Genomic DNA, 17,993 nt, shown 5'->3' on the forward strand with positions numbered 1-17,993 from the left:
AAGCAGCTCCAGGAGCTCAAGTCAAGCGCCCCCAGTTTTCCCACGCAGTGTAAAGTCTGCCATCAAAGAGGTCAGCTGGACTCCAGAGTGCCAGAGCCACGGCTGAAAGGGCTCCATTTCTCTACAGTGGGTGAAACCACAGACAGCCCACAGCACTGCTGGCACAGAAAAAATTTCAAAACCCCCAGCCAACGGAAGGACGCTCCCCGGAGCCTCAAGAAGAGAGAGGCGGAGATCAATGCATCCTTACCTTCTGCTCCAGAAGGGTATATTGCAGCTGAGCTATTGTGGGAGATGCCCGGGGCAGCCCTTCTAGGTCCTGGAAGAAGAAGCAGGCTTGATTAAAGACACAGATGGAGCAGGCTGACCCTGACCCCGCTCACCCAGCTCCCTCGAGGCCTCAGGCCTCAGGCAGATGATCTGGGAAGTAACTAGGAAGGTGAGGCCTGAGCCCACAGCTTCTGTAGGCAGAGCTGAGGAATCCTTCCTCAACACGGGGCTGCAGACAGAAGGTCCTGCTACGTAGGAAGGGCAGCAACGAAACACAAACTCTGCATCGAGAAGCTTCCATTCCTGCCACCAAACTAACCAAAATGATACAATACAGACAATAGCTGCTGTGTTTCAAGGCCAAGAATGGTGTTTTTGAAAAAGGAGCAGCATGAAGAGAAAGAGGAAAGAACGGGTATTTGAGAGGCACAGGGCTGGCTAAGAAAGGCCAGGCAGCCATGCTCCGCCTCTTAAAGTCAGGCAACAAAGGCCAAAATCTGCAGGTGCGACTTTCCTCTTTTGCAACACCTCCCCACAAGCAAAAGGACTCAAAATGTAGCTTTCCTTTTAAAGTCCACTCCAACAGAAGTTGGATTACGGTGATTCTGTGCTTGGCAGCTTGGCTCAAGCAGCTGCTCGGGGCAGCTTGGCTCAAGACACATAACCCCGAGCATCGACACCCCACTGCAGCAGCCAGAGAAGAAGCTGATCATCAAAGCGACTGTGTGAATAAAGTAAGAAGAAGAGAAGACACAGACTGGAGAGGAGGCAGGACGGCCAGGCCAGGTGACGGGAGTGGCGATTCCAGCAAGGGAGGCCTTTCACAACGAAAGGAGGAAAACTGCAGCAGTCCACCTCTGAGAGTGCCAGAGGAGAGACAAGTGTCTAAGCAACAAGCACAGAGAAGAAGGAAGAACTTAACAGTATGGAAAGGGAAGCGGTGGCAGGAATCAGCAGCTGAGAAGAACAGAACATCATGTCTGTAAACATGTAGAACAAGCTTTCTCGGGAGGTGGTGAGCTCTCCTTCCCTGGAGGTTTTTAAGCAGAGACTAGATGGCCATCTGTCAGCAAGGCTGATTCTATGACCTTAGGCAGTTCATGAGAGGGAGGGCCCCTTGGCCATCTTCTGGGCATGGAGTAGTGGTCACTGTGTGTGTGTGTGGGAGATAGTGGTGTAGTGGTTAAGAGCGATTGTTTGGAGCGGTGGACTCTGATCTGGAGAACTGGGTTTGATTCCCCACTCCTCCACATGAGTGACGGAGGCTAATCTGGTGAACTGGATTTTTTCCCCACTCCTACACATGAAGCCAGCTGGGTGATTTTGGGCAAGTTACAGCTCTCTTAGAGCTCTCTCAGCCCCACCTACCTCACAGGGTGTGTGTTGTGGGGAGGAGAAGGGAAGGTGATTGTAAGCCGGTTTGATTCTCCCTTAAGTGGTAGAGAAAGTCAGCATATAAAAACCAACTCTTTTTCTTCTAGTTGGGAATTCCCTGCATTGTGCAGGGGGTTGGACTAATGACCCTGGTGGTCCCTTCCAACTCTATGATTCTACGAAACTAGGAAGATGGGAAAAGAGAAGAGGAGCACAGGCAGCACTTGGGCACTGGGGAGACTCCACTTAGCACCCCTGAAGTTGGAAGAGGGGATGCCTTTTCCAGAGGGAACCAGGAAGTGGTGAAGAAGGCAGTGGGGTAGCCTCTGTTGCCACCTCCTGGTGCTGTCTGGTAAGAACCTCACATCCCATTCCCCGTAGGAGTCATCCCACAGACATACCACACAAGGGGCTTCTGGGAAACTTCAGGAATCTCATCATTACCAACTAGCGGTGCACAAGGGGCATCTCAGAGAAAACACTGCTTAGGCAGAGCACCAAGCCTAGCTGCTGGGTGAATGAGGTCGCAGGAGGTTTGGGGGAACAGACTCTGCAGGGACCAAGAAGACCGACCAGAGATAAAAGTGCAGGTCTCCAAGGACTGAGAAATGCAGAAAAGGAGATGCAAGAGAAGTTGCTAAAGACCAGAAAGATTCCAAGCAGCTGGGAGCACAGCACACAGGGAGAGGAGGAGCTAGCGATCTTTGGGAACTCTCTTTTCTTACCACAGATCAGAGCTTTGCTTTTCAAACACTGCTGGTTTCCTTGATCTAGCCCAGATTGGAGGAAAGCATCAGGTCGGATGGAGCATCTCTCACACCACGGAGGCTGTTCTTGTGGGAGAGAAAAATTGTGGTTGGTTTCTGATGTGCACAGAGTCTGTTCGGAACACACAGAAGGTAGAGGCTCGGGAAACAGAGAGGAGAACACGGGGCTGTGCCTGCTCCAAAGGCAGGGCATATGGACAAATCAGGGCTCCAACTAAAGTGCACGGAGAGTCCACAGTGAGGCAGTACAGAACCCTTCCCTGGAGGGGGGAGGCTGCTGCTTGTGCTGATCTGTTACTGCAAAAGCAAACAGCACCAAGGAGGACTAGAAGCACAGCAAACAAACAAGCAGGAGTCTGGCGGAACCTTAAAAACTAGCATGATTTTACCCCAGCAGAATCTTCTGTGGGCTGCAGCGTGGTTCCAGGTGCAATGTAGGGAATCCTCACTGGGGGCTCATTTTATGCAAGCACATGAAATGCAGGAAGAACGGGGTGAAATGTAATCACCTACAATTAAAACTAACCAGGAAGAAATAGAGAGACCATTAACTTGTTAGGCTAAGCTCCTTAACCCCTTAGCGGCTGGGGAGTCCTCGGCTCTGCTAAGCTCCTGTGCAGCTCCAGAGGGTCGGAGACGCCCAGTGGAGAGGCTTCCGGCCCCAGCAGAGGGCCTGTTCCTACTGTCTGCCTGGCTCAGCCTGCGAGTAGGAGGAAGGAAGATGCCCAGCTTGCCTTTGGGTACCTCTGACCTAAAGGCTGTGGAGTTTAGGCTTCAGCACAGGCCTGACTCTCCACAGCACACACACACACGGCCTTCAAGGCCCAGTCTGGCACAACCCTCTGCTTCCCACAGCGAGGATTTTCTAAAGGCTTCCTCCACTATTCCATTCAAACCTCCATTCAAATATCAAGCCCCCAGTCCCCACGGCCACCTAACATTTTGTCCAGCGTGGTGTAGCGGTTAAGAACAGTGGTTTGGAGCGGTGGAGTCTGATCTGGAGAACCGGGTTGGATTCCCCACTCCTCCACATGAGCAGCGGATGCTAATCTGGTGAACCGGATTTGTTTCCCCACAACTCCACATGAAGCCAGCTGGGTGACCTTGGGCTAGTCACAGCTCTCTCAGCCCCACCTACCTCACAGGGTGTCTGTTGTGGGGAGGGGAAGGGAAGGATATTGTAAGCAGGTTTGAGTTTCCCTTAAGTGGTAGAGAAAGTCGGCATATAAAAACCAACTCTTCTTCTTCTGATTGTCCTCCAAGGAGCTCAGTACATTGTTCTTCCCTCTTCTACTTTATCCTCACTACAATCCTAAAAAACAGACTAGGCTGGGGAAAAGCGCACATAAGTGGCCCCCAAAAGCACTCACTGAACTTCATGACTGAACAGGAATTTGCAGGCAGCCCCCTCTCCGCCACGCCTTAGCCTCTAACCACCAAACCACTCTGCCCCTCCTTCAGCACTGGTTGTGCCCATGTAAGTTATGTCGTGCTCAACATGTTGTGGAAAGAGCCCGCCCCACATTCCACTCTTGGGCCAGCCCCATTCGAGTCAATGGGGCCTACGGCAGAGAAGTTCCCAAAGTTCTCTGAATGAGAGGGAGGCTGGGGGCAACCCAGCAAATTCCTGGCCTCCCACCCACCCCTCCCCCACAAAGTTCTACCAGCCCTCCCGGCCCTCGCCAGCGGCAGGACGAGTGGCACAGATCTCAACAGGGAGAGATGCACGTCCACGCTACAAAAAGCACAAGACAGGAACCAACAGCAGCGTGTCTTGCGTTTGTAGCATGGATCCCTGCTTCCTAATTCTGCTATTCATTCCAACTGCAGCACTACAACTTACATAAGAACATAAGAAAGGCCCTGCTGGATCAGACCCTGGCCCATCAAGTCCAGCAGTCTGCTCACACAGCGGCCAACCAGGGGTCTCTGGGAAGCCCACAAACAAGACGGCTGCAGCAGCACCATCCTGCCTGTATTCCACAGCACCCAAGATAATAGGCCTGCTCCTCTGATCATGCAGAGAATAGGTATGCATCATGATTAGTATCCATTTTAACTAGCAGTCATAAATACCCCTCTCCTCCATGAACATGTCCACACCCCTCTTCAAGCCTTCCAAGTTGGCAGCCATCACCACATCCTGGGGCAGGGAGTTCCACAATTTAACTAAGCATTGTGTGAAGAAATACTTTAACAGTTATGAATCTCTCACTCTCCAGCTTCAGCAGATGACCCCGCATTCTGGTATTATGAGGGAGAAAAGCTTCTCCCTGTCTACTCTCTCCATACCATGCATAATTTTAAAGACCTCTGTCATGTCTCCCCTTAACCGCCTTCTTTCCAAGCTAAACAGCCCTAAGCGTTTTAACTGCTCCTCATAGGGCTGTTGTTCTAGTCCCCTGATCATTTAGGTTGCTCTTTCCTGCACCTTCTCAAGCTCCGCAATATCCTTTTTGAGGTGTGGTCACCAGAATTGTACACAGTATTCCAAGTATGGTCTCACCACAGATTTGTACAAGGGCAGTATGATATCAGCAGTTTTATATTCTATTCCTTGTCTAATTATGGCCCGCATGGAATCTGCCTTCTCAGCGGAGAGCTTTGGATGGCGGCCCCCCTGCCTAGGATTGGCCTGCCTACCACAGTGCTGACCGAGGGGCAGCCACACAGCCAGAAATAGGGCAGGGGTGCGTCCACGGTCAAACAAGCCCCCCATACCTTGTGGCAGGAGTAACCACGGTCCCAGAAGAACCAACCTTCCTGACTGCAGAAGGGATCTGGCCGGCTGGCTGGCAAACAGGCTACAGGTCAGGGCAAGAGCTGATCAGCCAGGAGCGCTTGCATTCCACACGCCACGGAGTTCAGAATGCTGGCTTCCCAGGCGTGAGAGGCTGAGTCTCTCCACTTGCCAACAAGCTGCAACAATTCCAGGGTGGCACCACAAGATCTGTTCTCTCAGCCCCAGAAGGCAAAACGCTCCACGCATACTCCCCACCATTTGTGCACGGGTTTGGCATTCTTGGCAAATGGTTCTGCAATGCACACCATTATCACGCAGGGCAGGTTGTACAGTGGCTCAGGATCCCTCCCAGCCTCTCACGGGAACACAGAGAACCCCCGGCGGGCTGTCCACAGAGTTCTGGTTATGCCAGTCCAGAGTGCTGGAATTGGCCACGTTTGGTTTGGGGAGGGGCCGTGGCTCAGTGGTAGAGCATCTGCTTGGCATGCAAAAGGTCCCAGGTTCAATCCTTGTCATCACCAGTTAAAGGCACCAGGAAAGTAGGTGATGTGAAAGACCTTTCTCTGCCTGAGACCCTGGAAAGGAAAAGTAGAAGGGAAAATCCCAGGCACTCCTGAAGGCTGCTCTTTTAGGCTATTGTAGACATAGAGATAAAATCCATGCGGTTAGTAAGAACTCTACTTCTAGCAGCAAGACTATTAAAATTGGAAACAAGATATGTTATCCTGCTATGAAGTTTTGTGAGTCATAGGAAAATATAGAATATAGAAAAAATGCAGGAAAAAATGTAGAAGCAAATGCAAGAAAGGAAGCAATCTGCCCAGGATAACTTCACCAACACATATATTTGGTACTGGAACTGGGTTAAACAACCAGAGGACTACACGAGGATTGAAATTTTACGCTACAAATGAATGGCTATACAAACATGCGGCCTTAGATCAATGTTATACTAAGAATTAGTAACAGCCTATTTGAGGGGGAGGAATATCCGATGGGTTCGTTCTCATTTTGGTTCTCTTTTTAAGTTGTCAGTGGCAAGCGGAAACACTTTGAAGCCCTGGAATGTCCTTCTTTGTCTAAATAATTTTAAAAAAAAGAACCAGTTTCTTGACTGGGAGTTGTTGTTTCCTGCAAGCTCAGAAATGGACTTTTAATGCATTGTCTGAAAGATGACTAGCGTGACTCTCTGATGTCAGCGTTAAAGACTACAACAGAGCGGCTCTTTGCTTCGCCACCCTGTCTGCAATATGCAGTTGATCCGTATCTAAAGTCTCTGTTTCTACATGAACCCTTCCCTAAGGAGGGAACTGACTATGCCCAACACCCTTCGTCCTGCACAGACCTGAGCATGGAGGGATATTGCCTGGCCATTCTAGCCAACAGCCCCATGCTGGACTTCCCATCCCTTTAAACTCCTGCAGCAAACAGAGGTGGCACAGTGATCTCTCCCAATCCCTTCTTACCTGCTGCCGGCTCTGGCTGTGGAAGACCAGAAAGTCAGAAGCATCATTTCGGAGCGGGGCAACAGGGAAGCAGCCGGACACAAGGCCTCAGCCAACGCCACAGAGATATTTGGTACCTTCTGTTGCCAAAAGTGCCCTCTAAAACATCACAAAAGCACAGAGTTGGTCAGTGATGCAGACAGCTGGAACCAGAGGCAGCGATTCCAACTTCAAATCCCTGCTCAGGAAGCAGGCCCTGGGCACAACTGTTCTGCTCTCAACACAAAATGCTCCTCTGCCAGGCCAGGAGACACGTAATTGATCATACTGAGAGGGAAGCGCTCTGTCTGCCAGCACGTGTCTCCTCCCCAAATCTCAACAGGAAAGGGAATTGACTCTGGGATATTACGCAGCATGCTGGACAAGATCCCTTCAGACCTTGGCGAGGTTTTTGGAGAAGGCCAATCCCCCCATCCCCCAGCTTTCTCTCTCACCCCAGAGATCTCCCTCCCTGCCAGCCCTTCCCTGTCCTCAGCAGCAGCTGTTGCTCCAATGTCTGGCAACCTCCCCAGCAGCTCAGCAACAGACTTTGTTCTGCGAGTCCCTGGATGCCCGAGGCCACGGCACTTTTACGACTCCAAAGGGGAGCCTGATCAAGCATCAAGAGGCAGCCTCTCGGAACCACGGAGGTGACCTGAGCTGCCCCCTGCCCCTAGTTCACTCCCGACTCTCGTGGTTCTGGACTCTGCCCTTCAGGCATGGCAGGGGAGGCGACTCACAAGGCCTAGCACAGAGTTCTTAGACAGCACAAGAAATGAAGTTTCTATGCCAATCCAGAACAGGGTTCTCCCCAGCTGAGCATTTCTTCTCTGAAGGGGGGTTGACAAGATTGTCCCCCAAAAAGTTCACAACAGAGTATACATAACAAGAATCAGATTGCTCCAGGACACAGAGAACTTAGTTCTGACTACCCCACCACTTCCAGATCTACCCACAGCAACATTTTTATCTAATACTTTTAAAGGGGCAGGGAGAACAAAATCCCAGGTCTTATGTTGAACTCTCCCTAGAAGCTACAATGACTAAACTGAAGCTATTGTACTTTGATCATATTATGAGAAGACTCACTGGAAAAGACAATAAAGCTGGGAAAAGTGGAAGGCAGCCGGAAATGCAGGAGACCCAACATGGAAGGAACTAGAGATTTAAAAAAAATGAAAGCTGAGAATTCAGAGAACCTGTTACACATACTTGTTATAATGTTGTACCAATATAATGATATTCTAGTGCCAGTGTAAAAATTATAAAGCCTCCTAAGGGAAGGGGAGTAAATGGCTACTGCGAGGACAGTTTCAGGGAAAACTGTAAGCTTTCAGACCGTTGTAAGCTTTCAAGAGCCAATGCTCCGATCCCCGAGTCCTTATATCTCTACCTCATTCAGGGATCCCCTCCCCATTCCAACTTGCATATGACGAAGGGAGCTTTGACTCTCGGAAGTGACTACCCCGACAATCTCGTTGGTCTCTAAGGCGCTCCTGGACTCGCATCTGGCCATTCTACTGCAGCCCAACACGGCCTGCCCTCTGAAATTCTCTTATTCCGCTTGCCCCGCCCTCTTCTGCACTATATCCCATTGCAAACTACACAGCGTAAATCGTAAATTCAGGAAGACCCATTCTTGCATAATCTTTATCGTGCAATAATCCTGTCTCATTTCCTTTACTGTTTTTTTATGAAACAACTGCTTTTCAGGGTATCAGGAAGCCGAGCGCTGGGTCTCCACCAGGGTCCTACGGCGAGGCCCAAGGGGACTCTGAAGGGGCTGCGGGGCCAAGTGGCCGCCTCTCTTTGGGCAGCCCGGACTTGTGACTGGCTCCAGGGGCCCTGCTAGAGTTGCTAGGTCCCCCCTGGCCCGCTGGTGAGGGAATGGGGGGGGGAGCAGGGTTGCCAGATCCAGGTTGGGAAACTCCTGGAGATTTGGGGATGGAGCCTGGGGAGCACAAGGCCATAGAGTCCACCCCACCCCCCAAAGCAAGGCTGGTTCTATGACCGTAGGCAGGTGATGAGAGGGACTGAGGGCCTCTTGGCCCTCTTCTGGGCAGGGAGTAGGGGGTCACTGGGGGCGTGGGGGGGGGAGGCAGTTGTGAATTCCCTGCCCTGTTCAGGGGGGTTGGACTAGAGTCTCTGATTCAAAGCTGCCATCGCCTCCGGGGGGGCTGATCTCTGCAGCCTGGAGTGGAGGCCTGGTTCCAGGGGATCCCCAGGCCCCAACCGGCGCACCCCTCGCCCACCGGCCTCCCTTGCCAGGCGCGGGCTGAGGCGCGCCGGCCCCTTCCCACGAGACGAGACGACCCCGGCGCCGCACTCACGTGCTCCCGCGGCAGCCGCCTCTTCCTCCGTCCCCGCCCGGAAGCTCCGCCCCGCCGGGGGAGGGGAGGGGAGGGGGAAGGGAAGGGGGAGGACCAGCCCGGCCCAGGAGAGTCAAGGTAAGGTAAGGTAAGGTCGGCCAGAGGGGCCCCCTCCCCCCCCGCTCTCCTCTCCCGGCGTCCTCTGCGGCCGGCCCCTCTCCGGGGGGGTGTCACAGGTCCCTCTGACCCCCCCCCGGCTCCCCTTCCCAGAATGCCTCGCGCGGCTGTTGGTCAAGAGTCATGCTCCCCCCTCCCTCCCCGAAAGAGCAGCTCCACATGGCGCCGCCTCCCAGCATCCTCCGCGCCGCCTTGGAAGCTTGGCTCCCTTCCCAGCATCCTCCGCGCCGCCTTGGAAGCTTGGCTCCCTTCCCAGCATCCTCGGCGAGCCCGGGAATCATGGCTCCCTTCCCACAATGCTCCGCGGCGCTTGGCCAGAGTTGCCTCCCCCTCCCCCAACTGGTCCTTCTTTCTTGGCTTGCCAACCTCCAGGTGGGGGCGGGAGATCTCCTGAGATGACAGCTGATCTCCAGGCGGCAGAGATCGGTTCCCCTGGAGAAAATGGCCGCTTTGGAAAGTGGCCTCGATGGCATTCGACCCCCTTGAAGACCCGCCCCTCCTCAGGCTCCGCCCCCAAAACCTCCCGCCGGTGGTGACGGTTGAGGACGTGAGCTATGGAGCGGCAGGGCCTGTTCCAGATCTCCGCACATCCAGGAACCGAGGCTCTCAGCCGTGGCATCCTCTCTCCAAATAAACCTGTTCCATTTTAAAATGCGTGCGCCACTTTTATGCTCAATGGGCAATCAAGGAAGCTCACAATCAAACCGTCGGAGAAGAAATAACGCGATAATACGGATAATAAACTCATAAATCTTAGCAGCGGAAATAACCAAACAATTGTAAAATGGCAGCGCGAGATGGAACTGAAGGTTAAAACCAGATAATTGGGGTGGGGCAAGAATAAAACTCAGCTGCCAAAAGCTCGGACAGACCATAATCACCACCATAATCCGATAACAAATGACGCACATAGGGTTTTTCAGAAGGGCCCACTCACCGAATGGCAGCTTCGGGGAGAAAATGCGCTAGATAAATGTCCCTGGTCATACAATGACTGTGTTACGCTTGTCTTTTCTTTCTCGCTTGCTTTTCCTAAGGAGAGTTCACCGGGCAGCCCCTTCCGGCCCAGGATGGAAGAGAAGCCGCCTGGCACCGGGCCGTCCCCGGAGGTGGCCCCTGCCGCTACGAAACAGCGTGCTCCTCGGAAGAGGAGGGCAGAGACCAGCAGGAGCCCGGGGCCTGCTGGCCCGGCCCCGAAGAAGAAGGCCAGGAAAGCCCCCAGGAGAGCGGCCCCCCATTTCCTCGTGCACGAGACAGACAACGACATGCTGCTGATCATTTCCAACGTGGGCGAGGAACGAGTGCGGCCGACTCAGAAAGTGTCCAAGAGGAAGCGGAAGAAGCCACGGCAGCTGAAGGGGCTGAGGAAGCCGGCATCGAGCAGAGGGAAGGGGAGGGTTTTGACGGAACAGCCCGTGCCTGCAGGAAGCCTGGGGGAGGGCAGCAAGGCATTCCCCCCCAGCACCTACCCAGCTGCTGGCAGTTCCTGGGGCAAGCAACTCCCGGTGGAGATCCTGGTACAGATATTCCAGCACATTGTGGCATCAGAAGGATCGGTCCCCTTCCTCTGCAGGTCAGTGGGGGTGCTGGCCACAGCAAAGGGCCAGGACAGGACTGCCCCTGAGCAGGAAGTGAGCATGGAGGGACGTTACCTTCATGGCTGCTTTTCTCTCTAGGGTGGCCCGTGTGTGCCGGCTCTGGTATGGAGCAGCTGCCAACCCTGTGCTTTGGCAAAAGGTGTCCCTTGGCTACTGCTGGGCAGCGCCAGGCCAAAAATGGTCGCCCGTTGTAGAGAAGAGAGTCTTTGGCACTGTGGAGTGGTTGGCTGGCCACAGGTGAGGATTCGCCTTCTCCTTGCGGGAGATGCTCCCTCCTTATGTGATGATGACGCTGCGGTGGCGCCTGCCCGCTCGCTTGCCCGCTCGCCATCTTTCTTCCCTTGGCAGAGCTCCTGGGCCTACCACATCTGCTCTTTGCACCTGCTTTATTCTCCCTTTGTCAGGGGGGAAGGGGCTGACTCATTTTATTTGTGCTTCATCCTTGCAGATTTTCTCACCTCCGGGACTTTGCTCTCTGCCACTGGAAAAATCACGTGCCCTTTGTCCTGAAGGTGAGGGGAGCTGCAAACTCTGTGACCCGTTCCACACCCTGTTTCCTGTTTTTCTTGTTCGCTTTACGTCGAATTGTAGAAGCAAACAAAACGATGCAACACAAGCCAGTAGCTCATGCTTTTGCTTAATCAATGAGTGGAATGTTGAAGATTTAATTCAGTTATGCGGGGTTGGGGTTTTTTGAGGTGCAGAGTACCTTGGCTTACACACACACCTTGTGTCACCTAATCTCCTTTTCCTATCCTGCTTGTTTCAGGAAATTGGCAAATCCTGCCCCCTCCTTGCATCTCTCAAGCTGTCCCACTGCAGTGGGGTGACTGCAGAGTCCCTGGTCGCGCTGGCTGCATGTTGCCCCCAGCTGGAGAGTCTGAATGTGCAGAATTCCCAGGTGAGGGCTGACTGTGTTGGAAGGGAGAGGCTCTGAAGGAGTGGGCCGGCTACATCCTCTCAAAGAGCTTCAGTCATGGAGTGGTTGCAGGGCCACCTTAACTGCTGTCTTCCGCTTTGCCTCTAGGTTCACTCTTCAGCCGTAGTCAGCTTTCTTGAAGCTGCTGGTTCTCGAATCCGGTACCTATGGTTGACCTACACCCGAACGAGCGCCGTTATCGCTGCGCTTTCAGTAAGCTTACTTGGAGTACTCGGGCAGGTGTCACGAGAGGGTTTCTGCCTGCAGTTGAGGGGGAGCTATTCTGACAGACAGGGAAGAAGATGCATCGCTCCTGCCTGTCCTTTGCAGTCTTTCCTTCATTTGGCCTCACAGCAACCCTGTTGTTCCCATTTTAGAGAGGCAGTGTGGGCCAAGGGAGAAAGCGCTGGGTACAGGTCTGGGAGAACAGGGCCCACATCCCCGCTTAGCCAAGGGACTCCCAGGGCTGCCTTGGGTAAGTCACTTACCTCTCAGCCTCAGTTTCTCTTTCTGCAAAATGGGAATCGTGATGACCGGCTTCACAGGGTTGTTGTGAGGACAGCTGAGAAAGGGCCGATGCGTTGTACGCTAGAAATTCTATATATTATAATTATTAAACGGGTCACCAAAGTGGAGAGAGTACTCCAACTCTAGGCTCTGCCACTGATCAGCATCAAAATGGGAAGTCACTTGTGGCCCCCAGGTCAGGCTGACGGGCTTGGCCACGTGAAAGAGCTGTTGTATGTGCATTCAGGGATTCCTGGAGCATCACCCCTCCACCAGGATTGCTTGGTGCTACCTGGACCGGACCCATTTGTTCCCGATGCTTTTTGTTCTCTGCTGGGGCTGCTCATCCCTTGGGGCAGAGGCTGGCTATGTTCCAACCTTGCAAAAGGGCTCAGGCGAGTTGTCCTGGGCAGCAGCGCTTGCAACGCCACTCCCTGAAGCTCCTTTCTCTCGCAGAACGGCTGCTGCCCTGGACTGCGGCTCCTGGAGCTGAACATGGAGATCAAGCAAAGCAGCCAGCACTTCCAGCTTCCCATTGAGCAGCTCCAGGCTGCCTGCCCACATCTACAGGTAGGAAGATCTGGCCATGGTGGTGCATGCCCTGGTAACATATAGATTAGATTACTGCAATGCAGGCTACATGGGGCTGCCCTTGAAGACTCTCCAGAAGCTGCGGCCAAAGTGTCATAGGGACCATTTAACTCCAGTCTTGTTCCATCTACACTGGCTTCCAATTTGCTTCCGGGTTCCAATTCACAGTGCTGGTCATGACCCTTAAAGCCCTGTAGGGCCTGGGCCCAGTATAGCTCAAGACCAGCTGGTGAGCCTGGGGCTGTTGTCTTTCCCGGGGCCAGCCTGGCTTGGCTCTCCTGCTGAAGTTATCCGGAAGCAGGAGCTGCAACACAGGCCCCTGGCCAGTGTGATGTAGTGGTTGAGGGCGGTGGTTTGGATCGGTGGACTCTAATCTAGAGAACAGGGTTTGATTCCTCTCTCCTCCACATGAGTGGTGGGGGCTAATCTGGTGAACTAGATTTGTTTCCCCAGTCCTCTGCATGAAGCCAGCTGGGTGACCTTGGGCAAGTTACAGCTCAGTTAGAGCTCTCTCTGCCCCATCTACCTCACAGGGTGTCTGTTGTGGGGAGGGGAAGGGAAGGTGATTGTAAGCCGGTTTGAGTCTCCCTTAAGTGGCAGAGAAAGTCAGCATATAAAAACCAACTCCTCTTCTTTCTCTCCTCCTTCCATGGGGCATTTGTGCCCTGGATTTGTTATATGAGGGGGAGGGTGGGAGGCAAGATTAGGGGTGGGAGGATTTTGCATGCGTAGGGCTTTGCCCCCGTGGTTTGATGGCAGAGGCCAGAGGTGTCCCCAGGTGTTCTCTCCCTTCTTTTCCTGCTGTCCAGGTGTTGCGCCTGCTCAATGTTGTCTGGAACCCGAAGCCCCGCCCCCGCTCTGCCCCTCCTTCCCAGGGCTTCCCTGAGATGGCAGAGCTCTGCTTGGCCACCACCTCCTACTCCTTCGTCGACGACAGCACCTTGCAGCGGATCTTGTGGGCCTCAGACCAAATCCGCATGCTTGACCTGCGCGGCTGCTTCCGTGTCACTCCCAAAGGGCTGCAGCAGCTGCCGTGCCCAGGTAAGTGTCTTGCAAAACTCAAAAGACCTCAATTTAAAATCTTCAGTTGGGACTGCCAATAAGTAAAAACTAAAACAATGAAATGTAGCCCTAAAAAGCTACCTTTAGCTGCCTCCTAGGGATCAAAAGATGGTGCCAGATGCACCTCCTGGGAGAAGTTGTTCCATAATCATGGGGCTGCCACCAAAAAGGCCCTTTCTTGTCTGCCCTCCAGAGGAGCTTCTCTGATTGGACAGTCAGGAGGGCCTCTCCCTGTGATCTCCTTCCCTTTGTTGTGTAGTGGTTAAGAGTGGTGGACTCTAATCTGGAGAACTGGGTTTTATTCGCCACCCCTCCACTTGAGCAGTGGACTCTAATCTGGTGAACTGGATTTGTTTCCCCACTCCTCCACTTGAAGCCTGCTGGGTGACCTTGGGCTAGTCACAGCTCTCTTAGAGCTCTCTCAGCCCCACCTACCTCACAGAGTGCCTGTTGTGGGGAGGGGAAGGGAAGGTGATTGTAAGCCGGTTTGATTCTCCCTTAAGTGGCAGAGAAAGTCAGCCTATAAAAACCAACTCTTCTTCTTCGCACCTTTCTGCAGATCTGGAGCAGCTCTACTTGGGCCTGTACTGCAGCACCAGCCAAATCCACCTGCCCCTGGAAGGGAGCCCCCTCCTCACCCGGAAGTGGAGCCACAGCCTGCAGGAGCTGGACTTGGCCGGCCAGAGCTTCAGCGAGGGTGACCTGGAGCAGGCAATGGCTTCCTTGGCTCAGGGGCAGAGCCAGAAGGGGGGCCCTCCCCCCCTTCGCTCCCTCAATCTCACTGGCACCAAGGTCATCCTCAGCACAGTCAGGTAAGTGGGATGGGGGGGGCAGCCCATTTCCCCAGCCCTCTCCTCCTTTGCTACTCTTTGAGCCTGCTTCCCACCCGCACCCCCCCTTGGGGAAGTTGCTTTGCCTTTCCCCGGGTTTTTCATAGAATCATAGAATTGGAAGGGACCACCAGGGTCATCTAGTCCAACCCCCTGCACAATGCAGGAAATTCACAACTACCTCCCCTCCCACACCCCCAATGACCTCTACTCCATGCCCAGAAGATGGCCAAGGTGCCCTCCCTTAACCAGTTTGGGGATGGGGGATGTTAACTGCTAAGCTTTTTCAGAACAGTTTTTCAGTTTTTCACTCTACCTTTGATGTACGCTGACCTGGGTGCTGCTGGACCTTACAGCTAATCCTCTCTTCAGGTTGGAGTTTTCTCCAAAGCCTTGATGAATCAGGGCCGTGGGCCTCGGGGAAAAGCCAGTCCAGGCATGCTCGGCCATCAACAACCACAGAGCTGGTGCCAGGGCCACAATTTCTCAAGTTACTGGCCTTGGCATTACATGCGGTATTGTCATAACCAGTCCTCTGACCCAGCCAGAATGGGAAGAAGGCAGGCACAGAACTCTGGGTATCCTGCTAACTCTGGTCTTCTCTCTCGCCCTCAGCACCCTGATCACCAGTTGCCCTGCCCTCACCTACCTCAACCTCTCGTCCTGTCGCCATTTGCCACGGGGCACAAAGAAGGCCTATCGAGGCCAGAAGGAAATCCGCCAGTGTTTGCACCACCTCCTGACTAGTGCAGAGGAGGCTCTCTGAATCTCCCAGGCTCCTGTCTTGGACCAGTTGCCTTGTCAAGCCAAGTTCCCTGGCCTCTTCAGCACCTGCACCTCTCCTGGATGGTTCCCACTCCTCTGCCAGGACAGCCATCCCTCTCCTCCCTGGCAAGGGAGAGCATCGAGGATACTGGGTGGCAAAGAGGCCAAAGGGAAGCATTCCAGATGTCCAACGCCACCCTCTTTTCCAGTTCCTGATTTTTTATATCTTTTCTAGCATGTTTGGGACTGAACACTTCCAGGATTTTCTAAAAGTTTTGTTTTGACCTTGGCCGGGGTGTTGTGCCCAGCTCTGGGTCACCACTCAAATCACAGGGGCTCAGCAGCTCCCTGGCCCCCCCTCCATTTCTGTGCCCGGGTCCTGAGCCTTCCTGAATGGGGAGTGTAGGCAGCTGTTGCGTAAGTCTAAAGAGCCGGACCCCCTGTGGCAGGGTTGCCGCAAGTTTTCCCTTTGGGTGAGGAGGAATGGCTGGCGTGCCTCCAGCAATTTTCTCTCTTATCCAGCCCCCCCCCCCCCGAACAGGAGGACGGGAGGTGTGCCTGAGAATTCGGTTTTAAACAATTGCTCTGGATACAACTCCCACCATGCATCTGGTTTAAACCTCATTTGATAGACCTCTCGCAGCCGTGTTTCCGGACCATCTTTGGGGCACTTCCCCCTAGAACACCTTTACTGTAATGTAACTTGTAAGCAGTCTGTGTGTTCCTGTAGCCAGGTCCACTGCCAGGAACGGTCAAAGGCTCCCCCTGGCTCCCCCTGTCACTGGTTTCTCCTGCAAAGAGCACCTCCAAGCTGGGTATCTGCTCTGTCAGAGGCAGTGTTACCCCACTGGAACAGTCAAACGCCAGTTCCCACAGCCCTGACTCCGCCCATATTGTCTGATCTGGGACTTGAGATCCAGATGGACAAGCTTTGTTTGAAGTGTGGCTGGTGGGGACCTGAGGGAAAGACACTTGTTACCACCGCCCTCCTCCTCACAGTCCCCCAGAAATTGAGGGGGCCTGATTCCCAAAAGGCCTTCAGGATGGGTCTAAAGACCTGCCAGTTCCAGAGGGACTTCTGTTTAGATTAAAGCAGCTTTTTAGAAAATGGATGTTTGTATTTGAGGGTGGCATTTTGGGGAAGGTGGCTTTATTCCTGGATCTTTTCAAACTCTTAATTATTCTGATTGTAATGTTATTTTGTGTTTATCTCATGTTGTAAATTGCCTTGTGGATCTGTTTTGGTTGAAAGGCAGTTAATAAGTTTACTAAATATTTTTTTTAAGCATATGGATGGCGCTGAGCCTCAAATCTGTGGGTGCAGATGTTAAAGAACTCAAGGGGACCAGGCGGAACCTTGTGGTGTCCCACACGCCAGCGACCACGGGGCAGGGAAGGGTTTGAACGATGGCCAGTGCTGTGTCTTTCAGTCAGTTCAAAAGGACGCCCTGCCCACTGATGCCCAAGGCCCCTTGAGAGTTCCAGGAGGCTCAGTGGGGGCAAAATCCCAGCGTCAGTTGCCTGGAAATGGTCATCTCATGGGGGTGACCAAGGCAGTCTCTAAAGTGTGACAGAATCCAGATTTAGAACCCAGAAGCTGTATTTTAAGCCTGGACAATTCCACAGGAACCAGTTGGATCTGCTTCTTGTTCTTCCTACCAAAGAGCCAGCATGGTGTAGTGGTTAAGAGTGGTGGTTTGGAGCAGTGGACGCTAATCTGGTGAACCGGGTTGGTTTCCCGACTCCTACACATGAAGCCAGATGGGTGACCTTGGGCTAGTCACAGTTCTCTCTTAACTTTCTTGGCCCCACCTACCTCACAGGGTGTCTGTTGGGAGGGGAAGGTGATTGTAAACTGGTTTGATTTTTTCTTAAGTGGTAGAGAAAGTCGGTGTATAAAAACCAACTCCTCTTCCTTCTTGGTAGAAAAACCAACTCCTCCTTCTGCTTCAGCTCCATCAGTTAAGGACAATATGGGCCTGGTTGATTAGCAGATTGGAAAGTGTAGGAAACAAGTGGACATCTGATTGGGCTGCATCGCATCGTTTGAGCTGGGAATGCCCGTGCTGCTCAGCCCCTTTGACCAGAGAGAGATGCCGGCCCTTCCAGAGAGCAGAATGCAGTTTGAAAGAGGAATTGTTGCTCGCAGCACACATACCAGTTCCATCTCTGGCTCTGTTCCACAAGCTTTAGATGTGCCGGTATTTCCAAAGCCGGTTAAACTTGTTTAATCAGCTAGTGTGGAGGAAGAAGAGAAGGCTCTGCGCACACCACGGCCCCCAGTGGCTGGGATGAAACACTGAAAGCAAATCAGTCACCCCTATCACTTTAAGCCCCTTAAAACCTACTACCCAGGTCCAAACATCATGGAACTAGCTAAAGGAACAGGCTGGGGTCATGGTAGAAAAACAGGTGGGGCTGAGAATGCTGGAAGGCAGGCGGAGAAGCACAAGCTGGGCAGAGCGCAGGAAACAGACATGCCTTTATTCCGTTTCTCTTCGTGGACCTGGGTTCCTGGTCTCATGAAAGCGCAAGACGGTGAGCTTCAGAATGATGCTCCAAGAAGAGAAGAAAAAGAGTTGGTTTTTATATGTCAA

At 53.1% G+C, this 17,993-nt stretch overlaps 1 protein-coding gene across 1 annotated transcript; it reads left to right on the forward strand.

Moving 5' to 3' along the window:
* The first annotated feature begins 10,194 nt into the window (after positions 1 to 10,194).
* FBXL6 (F-box and leucine rich repeat protein 6) lies at positions 10,195 to 15,410 on the forward strand. Its single transcript, XM_056854848.1, has 9 exons — positions 10,195 to 10,697; positions 10,801 to 10,959; positions 11,171 to 11,234; positions 11,492 to 11,623; positions 11,750 to 11,854; positions 12,605 to 12,718; positions 13,549 to 13,780; positions 14,361 to 14,613; positions 15,247 to 15,410. The coding sequence occupies exons 1-9, from the start codon at positions 10,195 to 10,197 to the stop codon at positions 15,395 to 15,397; spliced, it is 1,713 nt and encodes a 570-aa protein (XP_056710826.1). The 3' UTR covers positions 15,398 to 15,410.
* Positions 15,411 to 17,993: the final 2,583 nt, after the last annotated feature.

Source organism: Euleptes europaea, chromosome 8 (assembly GCF_029931775.1).
Source record: "Euleptes europaea isolate rEulEur1 chromosome 8, rEulEur1.hap1, whole genome shotgun sequence".
In the NCBI taxonomy this organism is placed as follows: domain Eukaryota; kingdom Metazoa; phylum Chordata; class Lepidosauria; order Squamata; family Sphaerodactylidae; genus Euleptes; species Euleptes europaea.

Excerpts from the sequence above, each read along its gene's own strand:
- FBXL6 (XM_056854848.1), top strand. The coding sequence starts at position 10,195 with ATGGAAGAGAAGCCGCCTGGCACCGGGCCGTCCCCGGAGGTGGCCCCT. Across the intron at positions 11,855-12,604 it reads CCGTTATCGCTGCGCTTTCA|AACGGCTGCTGCCCTGGACT; the intron begins GTAAGCTTACTT and ends TTTCTCTCGCAG. Across the intron at positions 12,719-13,548 it reads CTGCCTGCCCACATCTACAG|GTGTTGCGCCTGCTCAATGT; the intron begins GTAGGAAGATCT and ends CCTGCTGTCCAG.